Source organism: Macaca mulatta, chromosome 6, assembly GCF_049350105.2.
Source record: "Macaca mulatta isolate MMU2019108-1 chromosome 6, T2T-MMU8v2.0, whole genome shotgun sequence".
Taxonomy (NCBI): Eukaryota; Metazoa; Chordata; class Mammalia; order Primates; family Cercopithecidae; genus Macaca; species Macaca mulatta.
Window position 1 is genome coordinate 133,656,830 of NC_133411.1, and position 25,967 is coordinate 133,682,796.

Below are 25,967 nucleotides of genomic sequence, written 5' to 3' on the forward strand. Positions count from 1 at the left end.
TACAAATTCCTACAAGGCCCTGCATGACCTGGCCTCTGCCCAACTCCCAGTCCAATCTGGATATGGTCTGTGCGCCCAACACATTGCATGTGTGTTACCTGAGTGGATTTAACAGCATGTGCAGTCAGTCAAGAAACAGACTAGGAAGCACCTCTAGAAAAAAAAGTGCAAATATCCAATCATTTGGGATTCCAGGCTTTAGATCCTCTCTCAATTCAGCATCAGTTGCTGAATCCGCTCTTTCTCTCCCATCTCAAGCTTGTACTTAACAAGCTTTCTACCTTGTAATAGAGCTTTCTACCCTTGTAATAGAGCTTCAAAATCACAGTGAGATCCCGCACTTCATCTTCATCCCTTTACCTATAGTTCACAGCACCAAAGGTCTTACAGTGACAGCAACAGAGTTTTGCTACAAGTAGGCAAATCTCCAGTAAATTTCTTCTCCACTGTGTTCTAAATGTGCCAGGATTTTCAATAGAAAATTTCACAACCCTGTGCTCTGTCAACCCTAAAACCCTCTCCTCTCCCCAAGTCAAGGCTTCAGAGGAAATAAAAAGTATCACTGCTCATACAAGCTATATTGAGTTTATCACATCCATTGTCTTTCCGACTTCTGTCCTTGGGATTCCAGTGGCCTTGACCTTGTATAGCTGCCCTCACAGTATCTTTGTCAGTTTATGCACACTACTTCTCTTATTTCTATTTCTCAAATCAATTTCATTGGGTATGTTAGAAATATGCAGAAATTCTAGAAATGAATGTATATGTAAAAATATATTAACAAATATGGAAAAAATAACTATATAACATTTACACTACTCTCAAGATGGTATCAATCCTCAGGATCTCGTTTTCTTACTAGGTCCTTATTGAACTTCACTTCTTAGTTATAAAAGTCCCTTAAAAAAATCAGACCAAAAAAAAAAAAAAAAAAAACACCTCACACACATCAGATATAGCTTCAACCTCATCAGTTATATCTTGTTGCCAGCTCCAAGTATCTTTTTTTTTTTTTTTTTTTTTTTTAGACGGAGATTTGCTCTTGTTGCACAGGCTAGAGTGCAATGGCATCATCTCAGCTCACCACAACCTCCATCTCCCGGATTAAAGCGATTCTCTTTCCTCAGCCTCCCGAGTAGTGAGGATTACAGACAGGCATGTGCCACCACGCCCAACTAATTTTGTATTGTTAGTAGAGACAGAGTTTCTCCATGTTGGTCAGGCTGGTCTCGAACTCCCAACCTCAGGTGATCTGCCCACTTGGGCCTCCCAAAGTGCTGGGATTACAGGGGTGAGCCACTGCACCTGGCCCCAAGTATCTTAAGAAACATCTGTAAAGGAGGTTCTCTCCAAACACAGCTTTATAAATAGGCAGAAGAGATGATTGCTCAAAGGTGTGATTTAAGACACCAGAAAAGCTCTTATGCCTCTCCTCCTATCAGACCAGTCCCTACCTTTGAATTCCATACCTTGGTCTTGAAAAGTCGACTCACAATGGGATAAAGGTGCTATCTTAAAATCACCTTAAGGGTCATTCAGTAGGTTGGTAGTGGAGGGCAAAGCTCTTAATAAATGGAGAAAACAAGAGGCTTTAGGTGGATAGGAACATATCCGAAAGATATTTTCAGAAGGAACTTAGCCAAGGGGATCAAAGCAAAGATCACCTCTGCTTTGCAGTGGCTGACCTTTTGTTTATCTAGCTCTCCCATGCTACTGGCAATAATAACAGCCTCACAGACATGTATAGTACTCACTCCTCCACAGGAAGCACCTTCTCTTGACCTATCTTACACAGATGTTCCATAATCTGAAAATCACTGTCCCAACATGGCTGGCCTTCTGCTTATCTTCCTTACCATGCAAGACAACCTCAAACTCGTTCCTTAGCCATGTTTAAATGCGAGGACTCAATAATCAAATATGACAGCAATTGATATATGATAAATACAAATACATTTAGCTCATTTATCTATACTTCCTGAATATTATTCAATTATGTTGATTTATAAATACTTGAGCATATTTCCACTCTAGTGCAAGAAATATATCCATGTTGCTTGCATTGTAGACTATAGTACCATAAACCCCACCCACTCAAACAATGCCGACTTTATCAACAGCCCCATAGCCTCACCTTCTGTCCTGCTATTTCCTAAACCCCATGACACATCACTCTTCTTTCTCTTCTTATAATTCCAGGTAACACAAATAAAATTCACTATAGAACCCTATTAGCCCACCAACTTCAAAGCTAATTTATGGGCCCAAGATTTAGGTCAGCAGTATTCTAACTCTACAAAAGGGGAGGGAGACCAATTTCTGTCCTTTGAGCTCTCATCTGCACAGGAAGCAACCAGAAGGAGGAGGTCCTGAGTCGCTTCAAAAGCATCAGTTCTGATTACTGTACTCATTCTGGAATGGCCATCAAATGCAAGAAGTGTGAAGAAGAAATGGATGCTGTTTTAAAAGAAGGCTCATCCTGACACAGCACACTAATCACCATCTCACTGTCCCTTTCACAAGCTTACTCCCTCTTTGAGCTTACAGCTGCAGTTTGGGAAGAACAGGCTGGCCCAGTCCTCGGAGAACATCCCAGAGAGGAAGACAAGCCAATGGAAGTCCTGAGTGAGAGGGACATTTGCCCTAATGTTTGGTGAGATACCTAACAATGCCCCTAAACCAAGGATAGCCAGTGGCAGGAAAGTGGTATCTTAACACACTGGAGGGGAAACCTATTCTGAGCCCAATAGAGGCTAAACACTGACATTTAGGAAACACTTAAGAACAGAACATAGTAAATCCTTAAACATTAAAAATTACTCCTCTTGTAGGTTGTATTGGTTCAGGCTGTTGCAACAAATTCTTTAAGCTGTTCCTTGACTGTAAATACTGTACTTCTATATGTGTATATGTTTAAGTATATATGTCTATGTGTGTTTATAAATATAAAATATACATATATGCTATATTTAGTGATCTGTGGTTACTTTTATTTCTTTTTTGTTGTTTACTTGTTGTTTCCCGCACTCCCCCAAAGGGTACTTTGAAATCTTTCCAGTTTTTACAATTAAACCTAACCATCTGGACAAAAATCTTCACATTCACTAAATTAGTCACAGATTTTGTGGGTAAGCTGAGAAAGTAAATGCTATGCTCAGTGCTAGGATTTAAACCACATCTACCACAGCAAAACACTCTCTCTCCAATAATCTCTCCAATTATGCACGCACATTCAGGCTCAAATAACATGGAAGCAACTACACCTCACTGCACAGATTTGTACAATTAGTATTATTCCTTAGATCCCAAAGTAACAACAAATCCAAAGTAAAATTATTCAAAAAGCTTTCAGAATTTATTTTACAGACAAAAGATAAAACAGTGCCTATTTTTTCACCACCATTTAACTTCCTCCTACTCCTGGTGTGTGCTGGCAAGCTGCTCACCAAATGCACAAGTGATTTGAAGAGATCTGTGTTTATGTGTTAAACACTGGCAAAAATGTGATTTGAATACATAGGGCATTTTCTAGATGTTTCAAGTGTAAAAGCCTTTGACCCTCTTCAGAGTTTACTGTAAGTATCAAAAAAGGAAAATTTAACATGTTTAAGATCCAATATACTTACAGAACCGAAATCCAACAAGGGCAAGTGATTTCGTGTTGTCATCCAATCACCAGTATAAAACTATAGATATTACAGAATTTCTATCAATCTAAAACAAGACAGGATTATCTGCTGGAAGTAACTCTCGCAGATGTACTGACTCCAGGTAACTGGGAAAGACTGGTTTTTACAAGGAAATAATGTACAGAAATTTATAGCAGGCTTACGGATGCAAATGCTAGTGTTTCAAAGGAGACTTTAAGCCTTTAATATGAGCTAAGAGAGGCAGTATTAGACTTTGGTGTAAACAGGTTTATAGAAATCATTTTCAGAGTGTCTTAGGTTGGCATTTTTCCTTTCACATTGTATATGGGCAACAAAAAGGATTCACATCTGTAGTATACAGAACAGGTTAGAGAGGAGAAGCAAGAGACAAGAACTCTTGTTAATATTAAATTTTGAGAGGCTGAAAGCTCAGCACTTACTCTCCATTCTTTATGCTACATGTAAGCACATATTAAACTTACTGAAATAAATTGTGTATTACAGGGCGGTGTTTTTTAAATCCTCAGAAGCATTCATATAGTGGAGGCACCGACAATTTGATAAAAAGCTTTCTTTCCAGGAAGGATTAAAACCGTAGAGCTATTTCAAGATTGCAAAGCCTCTAAGCTATCACAAATACTAAGGGAAGCCATGTTTATCTGTGCACTTTTGTTTTGGTTTGCTAAGTACACCTGGACTGAGCACATGTTAACATTCAAACAACCAAAGAAATCACAGGTAGGTGAGCATCTGCAGGTGTTCCCACTGGTAAGACATGATTTTTTTTTTTTAATAACTTTTTAAAAATGTGTTTACACAAATTTGGTCTGCTTAGTGACTACAGCAGTGTTAAGTTTTTTGTTTTTTGGGTTTTTTTTGAGACAGAGTCTCGCTCTGTCGCCCAGGCTGGAGTGCAGTGGCGCAGTGTCAGCTCACTGCAGCCTCCACCTCCCGGGTTCAAGCAATTCTCCTGTTTCAGCTTCCTGAGTAGCTGGGGTTATAGGCCCGGCCAAGTTACATCATACTTAAAAGTTTGGAGTTTTAGGCCAGGTGTGGTGGCTCACGCCTGTAATCTCGGCACTTTGGGAGGCGGAGGCGGGTCGACTACCTGAGGCCAGGAGTTCGAGACCAGCCATGGGCAACATGGTGAAACCCCGTCTCAACTAAAAATATAAAAATTAGCCGGGCGTGGTGGTGGGTGTCTGTAATCCCAGCTACTGGGGAGGTTGAGGCAGGAGAATCGCTTGAACCTGGGAGGCAGAGGTTGCAGTGAGGCGAGATCGTGCCACTGCACTCCAGTCTGGGTGACAGAGAGAGACTCTGTCTCAAAAAAAAAAAAAAAAAGAGTTTGGAGTTTTAGACATTAACAGAAGTAAAATCCAGTCTCTTTCCTCACTAATATGGAAAATATTAACAGGAAAGAAGCAGGAATGAGCAATCGCACATTAAAAAGTGAGTAGCAGTTTGACAAGACCGAAACTACTTAGACCTAATTTTTTACACTCTTTGCTCCCCAATTCCTACAATCCTTCTCTTGTTCACTGCCCCTCAGAAGAAACAGATCTATATAATGAAGCTATCAGCCATTATTTGGACTCAAAAATCATGCCATTTCAAAAGGATACCAAAATAATAAATAATAGCAGAACTTAAAGCTAGGAGAAAAACAAAACAAGATCACTTTAAGCCAAGTAAGATATTTAAAATTTCAATGTATCAAATATGCATCAATAAACAAATGATTTTAATGTTATAGAAGAACATGCTTTTTCATGGCATGCATCCTGAGCTATCAAAAAGAGACAATTTATATACAAAAGAGCAGATTAAGATAAAGGGTTTCACTCCCAAGATTAAAGTAAAAATAAGAACAGTGAGTTGGGGAGTGTTTAGAAAGATACTTCTAGAAAACAACACTAGATCTTTCCAGAAACCTATTTATTCACAAGAAGATTAGAAGGACAAACTGCAACTACAACATGGACAAATGCCATGATTTCTGGTCATCCAGTCCTTAGGAAAAGGGTTTTTTTGTTTGTTCAAAGAAAAAAAAAAAAAGAGAATGACATTCAGGCTGCCAGGCAACTGCTTTTCCCCCTCCAAAACTGCTGTACCACTTCACTGCTGTTGCTGGAGAGTCCCTTTCTATTCAGAAACAGGGCTAACTAATGAAATCGTGGGGAATTTCTATAAATGGTCCCAATTATTCAAGAGAATGCATTGTCTAGGGCCCTTGCAACAAAAGCTCTACCACAACTACCCTCTTTCCCACACACCTTTCTACTTTTTACTCCCTACCTCCACTACCACCATTCCTCCGTAAGTGAGCAAAAAGGAAGATTCCCCAAGTTTTCTAGCCCCTCTCTCAGCTAAAAGAATCTTAAGATTTTTGCTTCCTGACCAGGGAGCACAGAAATAACCTGCCTCCCCGCACCCCCCGCTTCTTCCCTGCCTCTGTACAGCTTAAAAAATGCACTTGGCCAGGCAGTTCTCTCCATTAAACAATTCATTCTTCTTTTGCTTTCTTTGTGAAAAAAAGGGTAAAAACAGCTGAGCATGATCACAAAACATAACATTGGGCATTCAATTTCTCTACCTTACGGCCTCATTCTTTCACCTCATCCATAGGATTTGGCGACGGAGTAAATCTTAATCTGCAAACAAACGGTTTGCTCTACAATTAAACCATTCATTCTCTCTCTCTTTCTCTTCCCCCACCCTGCCCCCCCATTTGGCCGCTGCCCAACCCAAAGTCTTCTAGGTTCTTCCATTATTTAGCTCTCCCAATGGTTAAAAAGCAATAAGCTCATTTGGAGTTTATAAAACTATGCACCATCAACAAAAGCATGTAATGCTTCCAAGATGCACAGTGGCCTCTACAAGCACAATGAGGAGCTGTGTATAGTCTCCCCCCAAACAAAAATGCCCAGGCCCCAATTAAGCACCCTGGGGGCTTTCAAAGCAGTTATGCTAAGTTGCAAATACAGCAAGATCCACTTGAACTCCAACTGTCTTGTGTGCTTTTCCTCCCAAGGTAGGGAAAAAGCCGGGGCAGACTGACCTCATTAAAGGGTAATTAGTGAACCCCAGGACTTGAGGGGCTACCACAATCATTGCTATTGTGAGCATTTCACTACGGGGCCACTATTTTTTTCTTTTTTTAACCCAGGAGGTCTCTGCACTCTGAAGGCCCAACATTTTAAATTTTTAAGGATTTCAATCTGGCTGTTTTTTTCTACTACTAGTCATTGAGTAAGAAGAAAGGAAGCAATACAAAGAGTACGCCAACTTCTTTTGTGGGATTCTGGCATATCTAAAAATAAGCTTTTAGAAAATCATTTAAATAATGTATACTCTATATATCTAAGAAATAATTTTGAATAGGTTTTGTGGAAACAAAATGAAATAAATTCTCCACCTCCTGATTAGAGATTGAAAGTGGCACATAAAAGAGCATTAGAAATCAATCAATATAGGGTTTTATGACTGTATATGATAAAGATGTTTTAAAAAAAACTCATGCAGCCATTTACATGCGCAGTTGTTACTCAGAAACTAATACACAGTGATGCGATCAACATAACCACTTTACCATCAATAAAATCCTTCACACCTCTTTAAAGCCCATTATTACTGTTGATATCAATCTGCCAAGATGCTTGAGGACTAAATTCTACTATAAAATGCACCAGTAAATTTCGCTGTTTACATTAAGAGTAGCACCTTTTCACAAATACTAATCCAGAGATCCACTGCCTTGGTACTAAAATTCTCCAGTACTTGAGAAAGCAGTCTTTAAGGCAAGTAATAAAATGGTTGTCTTAACTTGACATTCTCAGCAACCAAGATTGAAACAACTCTAATATTTACATATAACCAGGGGGATCAACATCTTTGTTTAAAAAAAAAAAAAAAATTCACCGAAAGAGAGGAAATGGAGTTGGGGTGATGGGTGATGATCACCCTCTAAACAGAACAATCCCAGAGCTAGGTCCATTCTCCTAACATTGGCGTAAGGAGGGAGTGGGAAGACCAAAGTCACAGGAACCCACCTACTATACTGATCTCAGCACAACCGGCCCAGCCGCTCACTGAGGGAGGGTGTGCTCCAGAGACCTACACAAAAACTTGGGTACACATTAATGCCCACAGTAACTTCTTTAATGCTGCCGTTAGATTTGTGCCAAGCCAATTAATCACCCAATTCGTTTATTTGGCTTTACAGCTTTTGAATATTGAATGAAAGAATTTAAAAGTGTGGAACAAAAGTCTTTGTGTTTTGGCCAAAGTATACTTAAGCTATATTTAGAAGGAAATGTGTGTGTATATTTCTCTTTTATTAAAACACTGCATAGGGACCCTTCCTTAGCCAAACATCCTTGTTTTGTTTATTTTAGAAATACTACAAAATTTATTTGCATTACTTAAACATATGCAATACATTTTGGGAAATCTTGAAAAGATGGAAAAGGCTTATTAAGTGATGGGGGGCAACATAGTTGCTTTGTTTTGTTTTAATGTACTCAGTATATTCGGCTTTCGGGAAAAAATGCAAACCCTGGAAGTCATTCCAAACAGTTGGAAACTCTTCCTCTTAAAGTAAATCCAAGGGCTCAAAAAATAAATATTCAAGAGCATTAATTTGTTTCTAGATGTGTGCGTGCAAGTAAAACAGCAGTCATAATGTGGAAATTTCAGTCACATTTTGCAACTAATTGGAAGCAGATTAGAATTCTGCCTCAGGGGAACGTTGTCAAACTAGAAGCTGGAGCAAATGAAGAAAGAGGTGAGGGCGTCGTGAAGAGCTGACAGATTTACAGCGCTCAGGGCCATAAACGGGTCCCCGGCGGGAAGAAGGGCGCGTCCCCGGCTGCACGCCCCCGCCGCCCCGTCGGGAGCGCGCAGCCCCGGGCCCGAGGTGCCAGCGGCCACGCCCCCAAGAGCCCAGGACCCTCCATCTGCTCCCATAGCGAAAACAATAAACGGACCTGCTGAAGTGCGAATGATAAGATAGAAAACCTGCACACTGATAAACTGGAGGATGCAAAAGTCAAAGGGAGAGAAGGCTTCTTTATTTTAAGAATGGGGGAAGGGAAGAGCAAAAGAAAGCAGATTGTGGAGGATAATACAGCAATGGAGTAATGTTTAGAAACAGCTGCTCGCTTTCTACTTCAGTGTCTGGCATCTGCTGCGGCATCATGGGAAAGGCTGTTGAAAGATTTGGGCAAGGAATGTAAATGGAGACAATTGACCAAATGGAGTTGGATGCGGAGAGGCTCAATTGCTCTGTTTTAACATCATGTTGCTCCCTTTTGGGAGCAGAAACAAACAATATTACTTAACTCAAATTACACCTTCAGAGAAGTTTAAAGATTTGGGAATACGAATCGCTTTTCAATTACTGAAGATGTCAAACGATATAGGGGGATAAAATCTAGTTGCAGCCTCCACTTCTCAAAAGTGTTGAGCTCATCTTCCACACATCTTCACAGAAGCTAAATGGAAGTAGCTTCCTCTGTGTTTCAATTATTTTGAAAAAAAAGATGTTTAATCACCACTGCTTACTTCTTAACTGGCTCAAGGGATAGTTTCTATTTGTTGTGCCTATTTTCCCCTTCGCTGCAAAGATTCAGCTCTAATTTCATTTCCATCACAAAAGAACTGGCAAATAACTAAAGCACGGGAACACATAACTACAGTGCTGCTGTGCTAGTCATAAGCCTATAATAAAGCACAGATTTGATAGTATTATCCATGTACTGTGGTGAACCACACACAAATAAACAGTTCTCCATGAAGAATGAAAACCCAAGGCTTCAACCCTTCCAGTTCAAACATTTTTGTTGTTTTTAACATGAGCCATCCATAAAATCAGTCAAGGAAGTGACAGGAAATCCAGAAGTAATCTGGCCTGGCTATGCACACTTCGGAAAAAAAAAAGTTAGAAGATGCTTTCCAACTCATCCTGATGATGTTTGAGGTGAAGAATGGATAAAACTGTAAAATCTAGGCACAAAAACAAAAGGTACTTTTATGCCAGCTGAATTCAAACATATGATGAGTGTAGTTTAAAAATTTTTTTTTTTTTTAAAAAGTACATTTCCTCCAGCGTGGGGAAAATTTTCTAACCTAACTAGGAACAACTTAGACACAATCTTTGAACCTTCAGTGACTAATGCGAAGGACAAAAAGGTGTACCGAAAGCGGCCAGAGGGCCAGATGTGCTTTCCTAAGAAACTAAACCAGGAGTTTTCTTTAATCAAAAGGACAAACAGTGACTTCCAGGAGTTTATGAAAGTGTGACCAATTGGAACTTTGTCGTCTGTTGCTAATTGAGGCATATAAAAGAGTCCACTTCTTAAAACATACTACAAACACTTTTTTAAAAATTCTCTGCCACATGACAAAAACCAGAATCGAGTTGACTGGTAGAAGATCAGCGCAACCAAAGACCAAGCTATTATTTCAAACTGTCAGGGGAAGGCAGTAAAATTGCTACCAGGTCTCCTTAAGTTACCCTTCAATAAAAAGAAGCCATCAGGGAAATAAGAGGAAAAGAAAACACATCAAAACCTTAAAAGTCCCTTTAAGTAAAATTATTCGTCTGTGGCACCATGCCATCTGCTCTCTGGTTAACATAATAAGCCAATTCCACAACCTAAATATCTGCTTTCTGAAATCATTATGTACAACACAAAATATAATCCATATATTTTTACTTGCTTTTTAAACTGTAAAAGCTACATTCATGTGGCATTATTGGAATATGCCTAAATGTCCCTGTAGACACATTTTTCTTAAGGTGCTAGCTGACAATGAGGCTTCCCTGGAGGCAGAAAGCTCAGTGGTTGGGCTGGAATAGTCACAGTGAATAATAATCAAACTAGGTCGGGGGGTGGAGATGAGAAAGAAGAGAGAGTGGCTTTGAAAAACCCACAGAAGTATTTGTTCATCATTTCAAACCTATTTGTTCTAACCGAAACACCCTTTCCTTTGTGTTCTCTATTACAATTATATATATTATATAAAAAGGTATATATTAGACCTTTAAGTTTTCATTTAGTTTCACTGGGGAGAAAAGCCTTCTGAATACCAGATGGGATCCCTGTGGTTCAAAGCCTAGTGACCTAGCAAAATACAAGTATTTGCTTTGTGATCATTTCAGTTCTTAAGGCAAAACCCATCATCTTTTCTACTACATTCCCAAAGGTATTTCTAAGCAAAATTTAGCAAATATGCAAAATTCAGCTTTAGGAGCAAAGTGCCAAGTCTCACCCTCTTGCATATCCTTTGAGCTCTCAAAATAACATTACAAACAGCCCAACTGCTGGTCAATCAACTATGAATAGTTTAACAACCTTTCATTCAGTTGCAAAGGCTTTGTTCCCATTGCCAAAACCTTGAGCTTAAATTAAAAAGAACTTAAGACAGGGAGCAAGTAGTCACTAGTGAAACTGCAGTTGGGAGAAAGAATTAGACACAGAGGCAGAGGTCCATATACTCTGCAGCACAGTTGAACGTAAAACCAACAGTGACCATTTTTTAGAGAATAAAGCTCATACTAACTAAATACTCCCAATCCAACATCTGTATATGCAGTTACAACATTTATATACACACACCTATGAAACACCAGTTACAGGGCACCAATATCATACACATATTACTTACTCTCTAATGACAACCTAAGTCATCACTGAGGCAAGGAGCTCGCCTGTTTTCCAACCCTTTAATCTTCAATGACTGCATTAGGAGAGGAGAGTATTATGATCATTTATCAACAAGAATCCTAGTGAAGAAGGGTTATTTTCCCTAAGATGTTGCTAACAAGGAGAGTCCAGTATTTCCTTAGTTCTGACTTCCGTATGACACAGGAATGTAATACAAGTAATTCAGGAATAAACTATTTTGTATTCAAGCAAAACCCTTGATGTTCAGATCGCTGGCAAGTTCAGAGTGCTGGCAATCAAAACTATGTTGCGCTGCAGAAGTTACTATGAAAAACTTCCAGTGCTTAATATTAGAGAATAGAATAACATGATCCTGCCATCTCTTCTACACCTCTAGAGTGTGTTCAACATGGCAATTATCTTCGTTCAAGAAGACAGAGTTTAAACTGCACTGAAACTCAATTATACTCATGACTTTTGAAAACATACACTCCAAAAGTCAGACTTCATCACATTCAAATCATTGCACAAAATCTTATGAAACAGATTTTATGCCCCTCCCACAAGACATCTTCAAGCATAAAAATGACTTATTTTCAGCTCTGTACCCACTTTTTCACTTTATTAAAGTAGAGAGATGGCTGAGCAATGCTGAAAGACAAAGAAGGATCTCAGCTGATAAAAACAATTCAATGTGCAGCTCCCCCACACGTCATTACCCAGGCAGCCTAGAACTGCCACCACATTAAAAAACAAGATCACACACTTGTTAACAAAAAACACATTACTTTGCTACTTTTAAGAATGCAAAGAACTAGGAGTAGTAGATTTATGATTTAAGTGCTTGTGGCTAAAATAGCTTTCCAATTATCAAGGGCCTCTTAGGAAGAGCAAGAATGCATTATGTGTTAATGACCACAACCAGGGGTCCCTTTCTCGACTCTTTTGTCAGAACCCAAGCAGATCCTCCCCGCAGCTTCACCATTAGCATGTCTGTTTCCTGTCAGGCCACTCAGAGATAATGTCATTTATCTCAGGGAGGCACAAGCCCAGTCATTAGCTTCAATAAAAGACCTCAAACAAAGGCCGGATAATGTTTTACCCAGGGCTCTAACTAAACCCAGAACCAAGATTCTTAGTGTCTAAAAGTCAAGGACTCAAAAGTTACCCTTCCTTAAAAGGATATTTTCCTCACTATCAACAATCCTAGATTACAGCTCTGAACAAGAGCAAGGTCTATGTATCCTAAACACCAGTCCACAGCAATATCACACACAATTAGATTAACTGATAAACGCTGACCGGAGTTGGCGTGAGAGCCTTTTCTCCTCCTTGCCTCCAGGGGGAAAATTGACAGAATAATTCAGGTACTGACTAAATAGTCAGATCTTTGGAAAAGCTGACCGCTCATTGTGATTGCCTGCAGGAACTGTATAACCATTATAAAGTGTTCAATGGCTGGGCTTCTGGAAATCTTTTAAATAAAAGTGGAACTGGTTAAAATAAATGTAGGAACACGTGTTTTCACAGTGTTGCTCATATTACTGCAATTTCAAGTTTCTATGAAGTACCAGGTGAACTTTTTTAAATTAAAAAAAATACACGCGCGCACGCAGACACTGTCAAAATTGGAGCAAATCTCAGCCATTCAATCTCTCTTTTTCATGCTGAAAACCAAGAACAGATGGTACTTTCCATGTTGTTTGAATCTGGTTATTGAACACCTCTGTGGTTAGGGAGATTTCTGCTTAGCACTTTCGGCATACATTTCATTTACTAACTATAAAAAGCTGCTTAGGAAAAATAAGTCTTTATAACAGTCTAATTAAAACCATCTTGCAGCCAAGCAATTTCACTTGAAGAGCATTCTTAACCTCATGACATTTGGACTATCAATCCCTCCCCCCACCGTTTTCTACAGACTATTTGCAAAGTTATTAAAAGTTGCAAAACATTATTTATCTCCTATAGGACAATCTTGATCAGTTATGCATATTGCTTCTCTCTCCAGCAAAGCAAAAGGATTTCACACACCAAAGTCAGAATTCAGTGATGGGTCTGATCACAAAAATACCTAAGTTCCAAGCATTCTTGGGGAAAGGGCAGCCCCTCCCTACCTCAAAAAGCCCTGTCACCCTGTAAGGAGAGCTATAGAAAAGTAAGGAGCTGGATCAATGCTGATTGGAAGCCACCCTTAGTTACCAACGTTTTTAACAGCTAAATCCCTTATGTAGCTTTCAAAACAGCTGTCCAACAACAATGGACTCTGTTCTTTAATTAAAGCAAGTGACCTTTCTGCCCTTTTATTTCACAGTAGATACACTAAACTCTAGGCAGAATTCACATGGGACACTATATTTGAAAAAAAAAAAAAAACAGAATAACGTTCACAAAACTCATTAATCAAAATATGTTCTTAAACTGCTCACACTCACTTAGAAAATGTGCCAGAATTCCCTAGTGAAGTATAAAAAGGCCTCTACAAAAGAATAAAATAAAATGAATGATATCCTTTATGGACAGGTCCATTTGTAGACACCACCTTTATGACCAGGGCCATCTTAATGAAAGCAATATGATATTACAGAAATAATTCTCTTCCCTGAATAGGTATTGAGACACAACTACATGACCTCCTGTGCCTTTCACTTCTGTTTAAGTATCAGCCACTTTTAGGATTTTTGAGTTTTTGTATATATTTTTGAATTTTCCAGAAATCAAATAAATCCATCAACTTGATATATAAACTGTTTGTTTATAAAGCCCAGCTGAATGCCTCCCTATCTGAGAAGTCAAAACTGTGAGATGGCCAGGAGGATACATAAAGAAGAGCTTCAATGCAAGGCTATTTTGCTTCACAAGAAAGAAGGGGAAGGTGGAGAGGCAGGTTTTAACAACCAAAGTCAACCCGTCAAATCTACTTATTCAGACATGTCACTGGTGGCTTAACCACAAAATGGGCTACAGAAATATAGCTCAAACATCTTAGAATTATGGCATGTTTTGATTTTGTTCACGTATTAAGGGAGTGGCGACTTTTACAACATACTTGTGGTTTCCACATAAAGGAGTAGAACACTCATTGATTTAATTAGGTTTCATAAGGTCCAATTTATCATGTTTTACATGACTTTGTGTAGTGAAGAAACAGAATAAACAGACCAAAAATAGACATTTAAGCATGCTGTAAAAATTAACCGGTGACAGCAAGTCTTATGAATCTCCTGTGAACCTTCCAACCAGAAAAAGAATATATACATATGCACACACACATACACTCCCCTTTGGTTTTCACACGTGGCCCCTCACAAGCCACATCTGATTGCTGAAAATTAATAATCTTCACTCTCCAGGCACTTACTCTTCACAAACCCAGATAATCAAGCAAGGTTGAAGGAAATTAAAACGTTGTATAAAATGTCAAAAAAACCTCGGTGTTGAAATATTTTTTCAGGTGAAGCTTCTTGTCCTACTAAATCTTTACTTCCTGAATAGGTATTCTCACATCAGTAGGAAGCATTTTCTAAATGGATGCCTAATTTGATGCAACCACTAGTTAGTGGAATTAGAGTTACTTTCCTGTGTGGCATTCATACAAGGGAGTGCCATTTCTGTGTGCCAAGGATGAAAGCATTCTTAAGAGAAGTCGTTCTCAGGATGAGGTGGGGGTGGGGAGGAAAGCCTTAAGGAATAATGTTTGAGATCCTGAGCCAACGCCCAACTTGACAGAGAATGGCCAACACTACAGGATCCAAGCCCCTGGATCCAAGCCTCTGAGGGGCCCCTGTGCCAACTCCAGTGGCTAAGATTGGTGGCACGGCTTCCTCTGGTACAGGACCAGAAGTGAATCTAAATTGCAATGTGCTTTCTTCCGCCCCCACCCCAGATCCATCATGACTTGCTTGCTCTTCATTTATGTAATTCATATTTATCACATTTATACTGCTGTAACTGAAGGTTAGTTGCATGTATATGAATAATTTAATTCTTCCATTCTTCACCCAGTTTCCTCTGTGACTGGAAAGTGAAAAGAACACAAAAACTGGAGAAACGACACCACGCTCTAATCTCAGTTGCCATGACAGCAGCCTTTGAGATACTGAAATGTTCCGATTGCCAGCTAAACAAAATTGTTGAATGTGAACATTTGGCTGGAAGATTAAAAGGCTAAGGGGAATGCAAAAGGGCAGTACCTCCCACATTCCAAGCAGCCAGTGAATCCAATCAAATGGCTCTGACTCCTTAACCACAGCCATTGTGAGCACTGGATTAGGGCAATTCATCTAGATAGTTAAAGCAGATTAGAACTGCAATTTGAAGACTATTGGCAACAAAAGTAAATGCCCTACTGTACTAAGTAATAAGAAGATTTCAGAACGTCTTTTAGCAGAAACAATGTGAAACTACACATTTAAACATAAGAATCAAAACCTGGAATTTTTAAAAATTCATTTATATTCATCAATGTACCTTACCAAGAGGATATGAATTTATAAGTGTTCGGAGGCTTTTTGCAAATTTGGCATTATCTACACCTTAATGTGCCTCTATCAACTTTTAAAAATCAAAACTTTACTCCTATACTCCAACTTAAATCCTGAGCACAAAAACAAGAATATAAAAGTTTAAGGAGCAGTGAACCATTTTACACAGAAATAATTCTCCAAAGATATATTATCACCACTTACAATCCCAATCGCCAACTATAGCAAAAAAAAAAAAAATCAAAATTATTTAATAAGCATGTTCCCAAACAACCATGCCACAACCCACATGACAGAAATCTTGCTTCTGCAAGGCACAACCTGTAGAATTAATATGAAGACTAATTTCATAGAAATATCACACACACACCCCTAACTCCTTCCCACTTGCCTAGTGGACAGAACACCTTCTGTTCCCAAACATTAGTCAATGTGGTCTATGACTAAGCAGCAAAACATGGGGTGGGTGTCGGGGCGGGCAGTTCTTCCAAGGCAATGTACAAGTCTAACTATAGACTTGTACAAAGATGGGAGGAAGGGTCCAAATGGTCTAAATCAACCATCCACACCATTCAAATGCAGCACATAATTCTATATTCCAATTCACTCAACCGTCTGCATCCCCTTTGGCTACGTTTTCACATTTCACGAATATCAGTCCAGCAAGTCTGCTTTATTCTTCTTAGCTGCCGTGCAGCTCCCCAGTCAAGCTAGGTATCCAAGTGATAACACTCTTAACTCTCTAGCTAAGAACTGGAACTGGGTAAGGGAACAAGAGTAGAGTGCTAACAACCACCACAACCATGGAGTTTTTCTGCAGTTATGAAACCAACGACCCAACACATCAAGCTTGGGGTTTAATTCAGGACCAATAACAAGAACTCATTCAAGGATATCCTTTCACAGTACTACTCTGTCGACAGTAAGGAAAAAAAAAAAAAAAAAAAAAAGAGGGAGGATGAGGGTAGAATGTAAATTAGAATCCTCGACATTCCTCTCCAGGGAGGGAACTTGAACCTTACACCTAAGGACACATTACCAGCAATACTAGGATGAATAAAATAAAAGAGAAAACTGTTCCCCTTAAGGAAGAAACCTGGTCAAGAGTCAAGAGGGTGCATGAGCAGGTTTTCTATTAAAAGGACACGGCAACCTGCTGACTAGTGAGGAACCGATCTACAGGGCAAAAGGTACTTAGAACATTCAGGGCCTCCCACCTGGGAACCCAAACACTAGCATCACTAGCAGCAGCAGCAGCAGCAGCAGCAGCAAGGACAGCAGAAGCAAGAGCCAAACACTGCACCCAAGTAGGCTCCCCCATATCAAATTTTAATATAAAGGATGCATATCATAGAAATCTCACAAAGAACCACAAAGCATAAATAAGTTTAAGGCACACAGAGGCACACCCCCACACACCCACACAAATGCACACAGAGAAGAGTAGGACATCTAGGAAGGCGACTTTATCCTACCTTCTCAGTTTTCAGTTTCTTGATTCGCCTGTGGCTCTCCTCCTCCTCCTCTTCCTTCTTTACCAACATAGAGTTTCCCATGAGCCCTGAATCCGGGGCACTTTTGCTAACTTCCCCTGCAGCGGCGACGCTGCCACTCCCAGTGCCCCCGCAGTGGAAGGGGCTCGCGCCACCTCCATTGCTCTTGGCCCCAAAGCCATAGAGGTGCCCCCCGGAAGGGGCCTGGCTGCCACTGCCATTCTGGTGGCCCTGAAGCAGGTCGTGCTTGTCCTTCCTGGATTTCCCCGCATCCTTATCCCGCTTGGCGCCTCGGCTGCTCTGGCTTTTACCTGGCTTCTCCTCTTTGCTTTTCCCACAGGAGCCTGCCCCCGCGGTGGCGGCAGAGGTGCTGGTGCTGGTACTATTGCTGTTTGGGTTGCCGCTGCCGCCGCTGCTCACACTTTGACCCAGCGCTGAATTCATGCCAGTTGCCTCTCCAGGGCGCCCTTGGACTTCCTGCCTCTTGCCAGTGCTGCTGATCTCGGGAATCCCATACAAGGCAGCAGAAGGCAGAGATTTATTAGCATCCTTAGAAGTTTTACTCCTTTTCACTTTTGATTTGCTGGTCTCTTTGTGTGAATTCCCCTGGGGAGCAGAGGCCTGAACAGAGGCAAATTTTAGGCCATCAGCTAGGGCTGCGGTAGCACCAGCCCCACTGGAGGCCGGACCTCCACAATCCTTGGAGTTGCTGCTACTAGTGGTGTTGGTGGAATTATTCATCTCAAATTTCTGTCTGTCCTTCTCCAAATCAGCGTCCAAATCAATTATTAAATTTCCAACCCCGATTTCCCAATCATCGCCACTGTCATAAGTATCAACTGTATTTGGATCCACACCTTTTCCTGCAGTAGAAATGTTCACTGACATCCTGAAGATGAGCTCTCTAGAATAAAAATCCGATGAACTTTCCTTTGGAGATGAGGGGACATTCGTTTATCTCCGCTGGGCTTTCTCTCAAAGAAAAAAAAAAATCTTCTAATCTTCCTCTTCTTTTTCCTGCCTCACGAATGTGTCCAGGGATTTTACACCCTCAGTCCAGGTCCACCTTTTCCTGTGAAGGGGGGAAAAGTCGAATATTTCTTGTCTGGGTGTTACCAGAATAAAAAACGATTAGTATTGGGGAATCAGTAAAGGGGACAGGGAAGGATGGAGAGTAAGGTGGCTCATGTATTGTCTCCACAGTCCAATATCAGGTTTAAAGGAAAATAACCAAACCCAAAAAATAAACCTATGACAGTAAGCATCTTATGGTAGCTAAAAAGAAAATCCCTTTATCAACAACACAAGGATAATCACCTTTTTAAAAGCATTAAATTATCTTAAGGATCTGATTCAAGTCCAGAAAGGTTTTTGTGTTCTCTTTTAAACTTTAGGATTTCTGTCTGGCACATGTGATATCTCAACCCCAGAAACACAGCCTGAACACTCAGACAAGAAGGAAGAACACAGCTTTCAACATCCCTAAACATGTCCTAGATCTTGCAATTTAGAAGACCAGACCCTGGAAGTTCTGAGGCTAGTTTTCAGAATAGAATGTTGCTAAAATTTCCTTATTTCTAATTTTAGGTTTCAGTACTTCTTTTTACAAATTGTCTGGGCGATCTGGTTTTTGTTCCTAGTAAGGAACAGAAAAAACAACCAATAACTGCCCCCAACACACACACATACCTCCCTCCTATCCTCTTTTCCCCAACAGCTTATACGATTTTTTTAAAAAAAAAATACATGTCTTTTAAGAGCATTTCTCTCTAGAAAAGACAGTGTTATATAAAAAGTTAAAGATCTGCCTTTTGAGAAAAAAAATACATTTAAACAATTCTACCGTATTCCTAGGTCACAGAATTGCTCACTCTGTTAAATATGGTGCTACTGACTGTACGGAAAACTGATTAAGACATACACTTTAAGTGATCTGCGCCAAGGTGGCCTCAATGACCGCAAATGAGTGTGTGTTTGACAAAGAGCAGTTAAAACGGTTTTTAAAGGGATCAGCCCCTTTTTAACAGTTGATTGTCAAGAAAAAAATAAATAAATATACATACACACACACATACACACACACAGACATTGCTTACCTTTTAATCCTTTATCATTTTTTAATTAGGCCAGCAAATCAAAATGCCTTTCCCACTCCACTCGGCAAACAAGCCTGTGCCTCATTTTACTTAAACACCAAATGATCAAGAAGGAAGAAACCAAATAACACATCTCAGCCAGAATAATCACTCGATAACATTATTCCACCTCCCCACCCCCCTTTTGGCAAACGAATCAGTCCTTTTCTCCTTAAAAAAATGTGTCACTGTACAGCTGGAAAATAATGTTTCACATTCACAACAGAAGCACCAAAGGTTTTTTTTTCCTCTTAACAAGCATCGAGAATAATAGTTTTTTAAAAAACAGAGAGTTTAGAGAAAAAAGTTTTCCCAACTTCTCATTCCGCCTTCAGTTCCAGACTTCAGAGTCACCGTGATCAGTAATGATCCCATGTAGCAAACCTACAGGCGTCCGCTAGTAACGAGACAGAATGTGCTAACATCGGGATAAATTAGTGAAAGGGAAGAAAGAATAAGAAGAAAGGACTGAAAATCTGGGCTGGATTCCGCCTGTTAGTCGGGAAGTGGCATTTTTCCGCCCGTCCTGACAGATTTGATTTCTTGAACTAACTTAAGAGAAAAGGAGGGGGGGAGTAGAGGGAGGAGGAGGAGGAGGAGGAAGAAAGGGTGGGATGAGAAACTGGGCAAGAGGAGAAAAAGAAAGGTGTGGAGGAGGAGGGAGCAGATGATTCAGTGAGCTGATAAACCAGTTATAACAGCATTCGCTCGGGGCGGGGGGCGGTGGGGTGGGGAAAATAACGGCGTTTAAAAAGGGCTCAGTCTTCGAAACCTAAAGGATGTGATGTTTTCCTGTCTTACGTTGTTTTAAGAAAAAGGAACTGAGTTCCTAGTACAGTTCCCGAGGGGAGTGGAATCCTCTGTCGCTCAGGTCAATCAGTCATGTGGTAATTCGATAATTAGAGTCAAAAAAAAGGTTTTTGGTTGGTTTTTTTTTTTTTTTTTTTTAAGGCGACCTTTTTCGGGAGTTTATCCCTCTGATACTCGCAGCAAACGGTGTGTCTCCCTTTTATTTATTTTTTCTCTCCTCCTCCTCCCTTCACCCACCCCCTCCTGTGTTTAGTCAGATGGCCCCGGAGCTTGGCTTAGTATTTTTAATTAGCTGGCGTTTGGAAGCTAAAAGCAGTAATGAATTGTTGATGGATTGGAAGTGGAGAGTCGCTTTGCTGGAAATGTCGGGGCTGGGAGAGGGGGATGGGCGAGTTAGTAACAACCAACCATCTAAAAGGAGCGATTTTGTTACAGTGCAAGCCTTTCACATCACGTGAGGATCAAGGGCTCAATTGGTTGTCGTGAGAACAAAAATGGTGACAAGCGTATCAAGAAAATACTGATCTGGTCTTTAAAAAAAAAAGCTGTAGGTCTCTCCCCTCCCCCTGCACACACTCCCCCAACCTCCTCCCCCCGCCCCCCCGCAGTGGGCGAAGCTACAAGTTATGAATGTGAAACATTTCTCGGAGATCTAGGATCTCCGAAGTTCGGAAGGAGTGAAATGTAATGAGCACAAGAGCAAAGCAGATGTTTTAAAGAAACACTTTATAAACCTTTCAACTTATCTCCAATTTGTCAGCTTTCCCAGGGGGCCAGGGACGGGGACGCCTGGGGGAGGGAGAAGGGTACCTCCGAGCTACTTGGATTTTAGGGACCCCCACTTCATGTATTAAACAAAGAAAAACCTTTTGCTTGCTCACCAGCCTGGTCCTGTAATAAACACACCATTGTTACTATTTGGGGGTTTGTTTGGGTTGGGTCGGGCTTTTATTTTTTCTCTTAATGGTATTTTTGTTGCTTGCTTTTTCAAGGAGATGGCGAATGGTAATTATAACCATTACACGTAATGAGTGACTATTCCCTTGTTTAATTTTAAATTATCGGGCACTGGGAGCTGACAGGAGAGAGAAATCGGCTTGTTCTGCCCTTGCCCCCATTTTCCTGGATCGGTTTGGGAGAAGGGTCTGCCCAGCTAGGACAGAAGAGGGAGGGAGTAAGGTGAGCTAGAGAATTGACACTGCAGACCAGGATATGTAACTGTGTCACTTTTATTCTCCTTTGGGTTAGAGCCCAAAAGCTAATTTACTCTAAGTTACCCCGAGTGCCCAGTCAAGCTTAATTTGTGTGAAGTTACAAATGCTTCACCCTCCACTGAATAAAATTCACCCTTCTTGGGTTGTTGTTCTAAATGCAAAAGCCAAACCCTGTAACTAGTTCCTCATTTCTATGCATAAAACTCGCACATTCCCCTGCATGAAGTCCCCGCTAAGTGCTATATAGAGACACACCACGCAACCGTACTTACGGTCTGTATTGGATGGAGTTGACCTTTTCCTTCTAACTGCATTGAATGTGTTTGGTTGCAGCCGCTTTATTTTGGAAATTATAATCTCTTCAACAAATTTATTATTAAAGAAGATGGACCATCAAATGTCACAGACCGGCCTGTGTATGTTTTATAAAAGCAAAAATTAAAATTTAAGAAAAGCAAAACAAAAATCCCCCTGGTGCACACACACAACAAGCTTGTTCTGCAACACTGAAATCAGGACTGAAACACAACACACACACAGGGGGAGTGGAGCAAAAGAAGCTCTCAGCCTCTATACCTGAAAGGGACTTTTCTTTGTTCCCAGTGCCCTTTCGCATCGGGCCAATCAGAGAGCAGCTTTTATGAAACTGGGCTCTCTCATTGGCTAGCTGCTTTCTCTTGGCTACTGTAGGGGGTTGAGATATACACACGTATAAAACACACACTGAGAGCGGGTGGGGGTGCTGTGGGGGGTGGTTGTGGAGACAAAGCGTTTTATTTTCCAACCAGATTGGGGTTGAGGAACCTCCCGCAGTAAGAAGGGAAAAAAATGGTGCGCCCGTTTCAATTACTACATCATTCACATAAAACACTTATTTATTAAAACAAATCTCAAACAGGCTGCGAGGAGAGGATGTCGGTAAATACAAGTTTGATTGTGTTATCTTGGGGGAAATAATGTATGTGATCGCTCGGTGGCAGAGAGAAGCCAAATGAGCCACTAGCGCGTAGCGAGGAGAAAAGGGAGGCTGGCTGTGTGGAAATGACTGCGAGCATTTTGCTGGCTTCCCTTCCTTGTTCCAAGGACTCCGCAGTCCAACTCCCAAGACTGATTTTCTGTATTGCAGCTTCTGGCTTTCAACCCTCCCCCCACCACTTTGCCCTTCCTGCAATTTTTTTTTTTTTTTTTTTTTTTCTTTTTCTTCCCTGTGTCTCTCTTTTTACTCGCTGATTAAATAAGAAAAATCGATCTGCGGGTAAAGGCGATGGTGGGGAAACAAGTAACCCTTTTGTTTCCAGGGCTCTGGTCTACAAGCACTGAAGTGTGAATGCAGGCGACCATTTAACCAACACTATGTGAATGATTCTTCCCTGGAATTAGTAACAAATCTTTTCCACCTGGTGTTATTGACGCCAAAAAAGAAAAAATATTAAAATAAGGTCCTAGCTAATCATAGTAACACCTCGGGCCAGCCTCATCTTTTTAAAAATTGACTTGTGAAAGTTAAATATACTAGGAAGATTAACTGTTGAACAGTTCCAGTACACATATTTAAACTGTGGAATGGTCAGAATTCCTCTTCCCCCAAATCTTTCACCCTACTGCTGGGGAACCGGGTGTCATAAATCTTCTGAATGCTACATCTACAATCCACAAACACAGAAATATTTTACAATTTATTGTAGGACAAATGCCAGCAACCAAGTTAATGAGACTCAGGTCACAGGATAAGAGAGGTTAATATGAAATAACAAGTTTAGCGTTTTACTATAACAGCTAACATATTTAAGCTAATGTATTTACATATATTAAGCCTTTAGAGTACATTTAATTTTGAATTTTTTTATTGTTACCTTCATTATTTTTAGAAGCTACAATATGGACATTTTAAAGTCAAAGGGTACTGTAAACTGAAAGCATCATGATCCCAAGTTGTAAAGATCCTGTACTACTGTAATTGTAATTTCCACATGACAATTGCAATTTAAGATTGTGTCTTAACTGAGTCATATGGACACATATAAAGTGAATGAGTGCTAGCAGAAGACAGCTTCTGATGTAAATATTCAGTGATGACTTCGTGGATCAATAAAAATATTTATGTCACATATTTTAAATAATGGCTATTGACTCATGTTTGAGCTTTCAGTATATTTAGTCTATAAAAAATTGCCAATTAGCTGTTTCACTACCATAAATGAACTAGATTTGAGGCTGCAAATAGTTATAAACAGCAGTTTCCACCCTTTATTGGGATATATAAACCAGAGGAATGCAATCTGTAATAGTCCTTAGCTCTCCCTAAGTCAATTTGTATTCAAATCAAAGCTGTACTTTAACAAATAAAATGGGCAAATTAGGGATCCGTTTTAGCTTTGAGATTTGTTATATATGTTTGAATGTACAGATTTTACATTTGTGTATGCCCCATTGATAAGAATACAGCACCATACTGTTTTTTGACTTTTCTTCTTTTAAAAGAGTGATTTCTCAAAGGACCAGATCACTCTTGGGCACTTCCTGTGTCCCTGGGGTGCCATCTACATCTCAGCCTTTGGAAGCCCATGCCTACCCCATATGTTATATTAGTTTAGAAAAATCAATAGTTAGTTCTTAAAAGAATGGGACATTTAAAAATGAGACCTAGTGAAGCTGGAGAAGATTGCAGTTCCTCCAATACAAAACAAATTACAGCGTCTGCAGCACAGATGAAGTCTAACTAAAACCAAAGTTTAGGGTTCCTAATAATCAAATAATCTAATCTAACCCTAGCTTCAACACTTAAACCCAAACCTTAAACCTTTCTGAGAAACCCTACTGGCCAAAGATGAAGGCTTAGGCCTGACCCGACCACATAATTTAACCCAAACCATTTTGACAAATTGAAGTATTTCCTTCCATTCCAACATCTCCACACTCCATTTACACCCCACCCCCACCTCCTTCCTCCCAGGTTCTTCCAGGAGACTTTTGAATAAACCAGTGTTGTCAGACTGGCTTTTCTTGTGTTTGTTTTGTTTTGTTTTGTTTGACAAAGAGGCCAATCAAGAGGCATCAGAGGACCATCACCTAATTGGTGACTGAAACTAAGACAATTAACTACCAGCTTTGAAAATCAGAGCTACTCTTCTCACAAAATTGGGGAGTTTTCTGTATTTATAGAGACGAAAATGTTATCTTAATCTCTCATCAAGGTAACTAGGAACCTATTTATCTGCATTCTAATATCCACATGCATATACTTCATAATAGCAATGCACTACTGTATAATATGCTCACTATGTAATTTTACACCTTAGTGTCTACTCAGAGATGTGTTAGAAAGGAGGAGATGTCTGGAAATGAGTATTTGGAACAGAGGGTGGAAGAAGCATGAGGATAGTGTAAAAGGGCATTTAAAAAGTATCATCCAGCTCTTTGGGAGGCCGAGGTGGGCAGATCACCTGAGTTCGGGAGACCAGCCTGACCAACATGGAGAAAACCCCGTCTCTACTAAAAATACACAATTAGCCGGGCGTGGTGGTGCATGTCTGTAATCCCAGCTACTCAGGAGGCTGAGGCAGGAGAATCGCTTGAACCCAGGAGGCGGAGGTTGCAGCAAGCCGAGATCGGGCCATTGCACTCCAGCCTGGGCAACAAGAGCAAAACTCCATCTCAAAAAAAAAAAAAAAAAGACCATCCCACCTCCAACAACCTCCACTGTCCCCTCCTTGGATCTCAAGATCAACTCTGCTTATAGATCATTGTTAAGGTCATCAAAAGGTCCCTTTCCTCCTTTTTTAAAGACAGAAGATCTCGATGCTGAGGAGGCCAGGGGCTTCTAGCAATAACACAGGAAAATATGGTGATCTTTCTTTGGTGCCTATTTCCTCTGATTTAGGGTATATTCTTAAAGATCAAAGATTATTTCTTGGGCTAGGCCTCATGCTTGTAATCCCAGCACTTTGGGAGGCTGAGGCTGGAGGATTGCTTGAAGCCAGAAATTCAAGACCAGCCTGCTTAGCATAGTGAAACCCTGTCTCTAGAAAATTCTTTTTTTTTTTTTTCCTTTTGAGCTGGAGTCTCGCTCTGTCGCCCAGGCTGGAGTGCTGTGGCATGATCTCAGCTCACTGCAACCTCCACCTCCCGGGTTCAAGCGATTCTTCTGCCTCCGCCTCCTGAGTAGCTGAAATTACAGGCGTGTGCCACCACGCTTGGCTAATTTTTGTATTTTAGTAGAGACGGGGTTTCACCATGTTGATAAGGCTGATCTCGAATTCCTGACCTCATGATCCTCCCGCCTCAGCCTCCCAATGGGCTGGGATTACAGGTGTGAGCTACTGTGCCCAGCTGCAGAAAATTTTTAAAAACCTAGCCAGGTGTGGTAGTACATGCCTATAGTCCTAGCTACTCTGGAGGTTGAGGTGGGAGGATCATTAACGGCCAGGAGTTGGAGGCTGCATCGTAACACTGTATTCCAGCCTGGGCAACAGAATGAGAACATGTCTAAATATATATCTATTTCTCCAGTT

At 40.5% G+C, this 25,967-nt stretch overlaps 1 protein-coding gene across 4 annotated transcripts in view; it reads right to left on the bottom strand.

The window, feature by feature from the left end:
• ZNF608 (zinc finger protein 608) overlaps positions 1 to 22,058 on the bottom strand; it is a 112,891-nt gene extending 90,833 nt beyond the window's left edge. For 2 of the 4 annotated variants that reach the window (XM_015140666.3, XM_015140667.3), the window contains exons 1-2: positions 19,394 to 19,837; positions 17,280 to 18,369 (exon numbers count right to left, since the gene is read on the bottom strand). In XM_015140666.3, coding sequence (XP_014996152.2) covers positions 17,280 to 18,185 — 906 coding nt within the window. In that variant the 5' untranslated portion in view covers positions 18,186 to 18,369; positions 19,394 to 19,837. Of the gene's footprint in view, positions 1 to 17,279; positions 18,370 to 19,393; positions 19,838 to 21,728 lie in introns of those variants that run through there. The other 2 variants (XM_078004481.1, XM_078004484.1) reach the window with 2 other exon arrangements.
• Between the last annotated feature and the right edge of the window lie 3,909 nt (positions 22,059 to 25,967).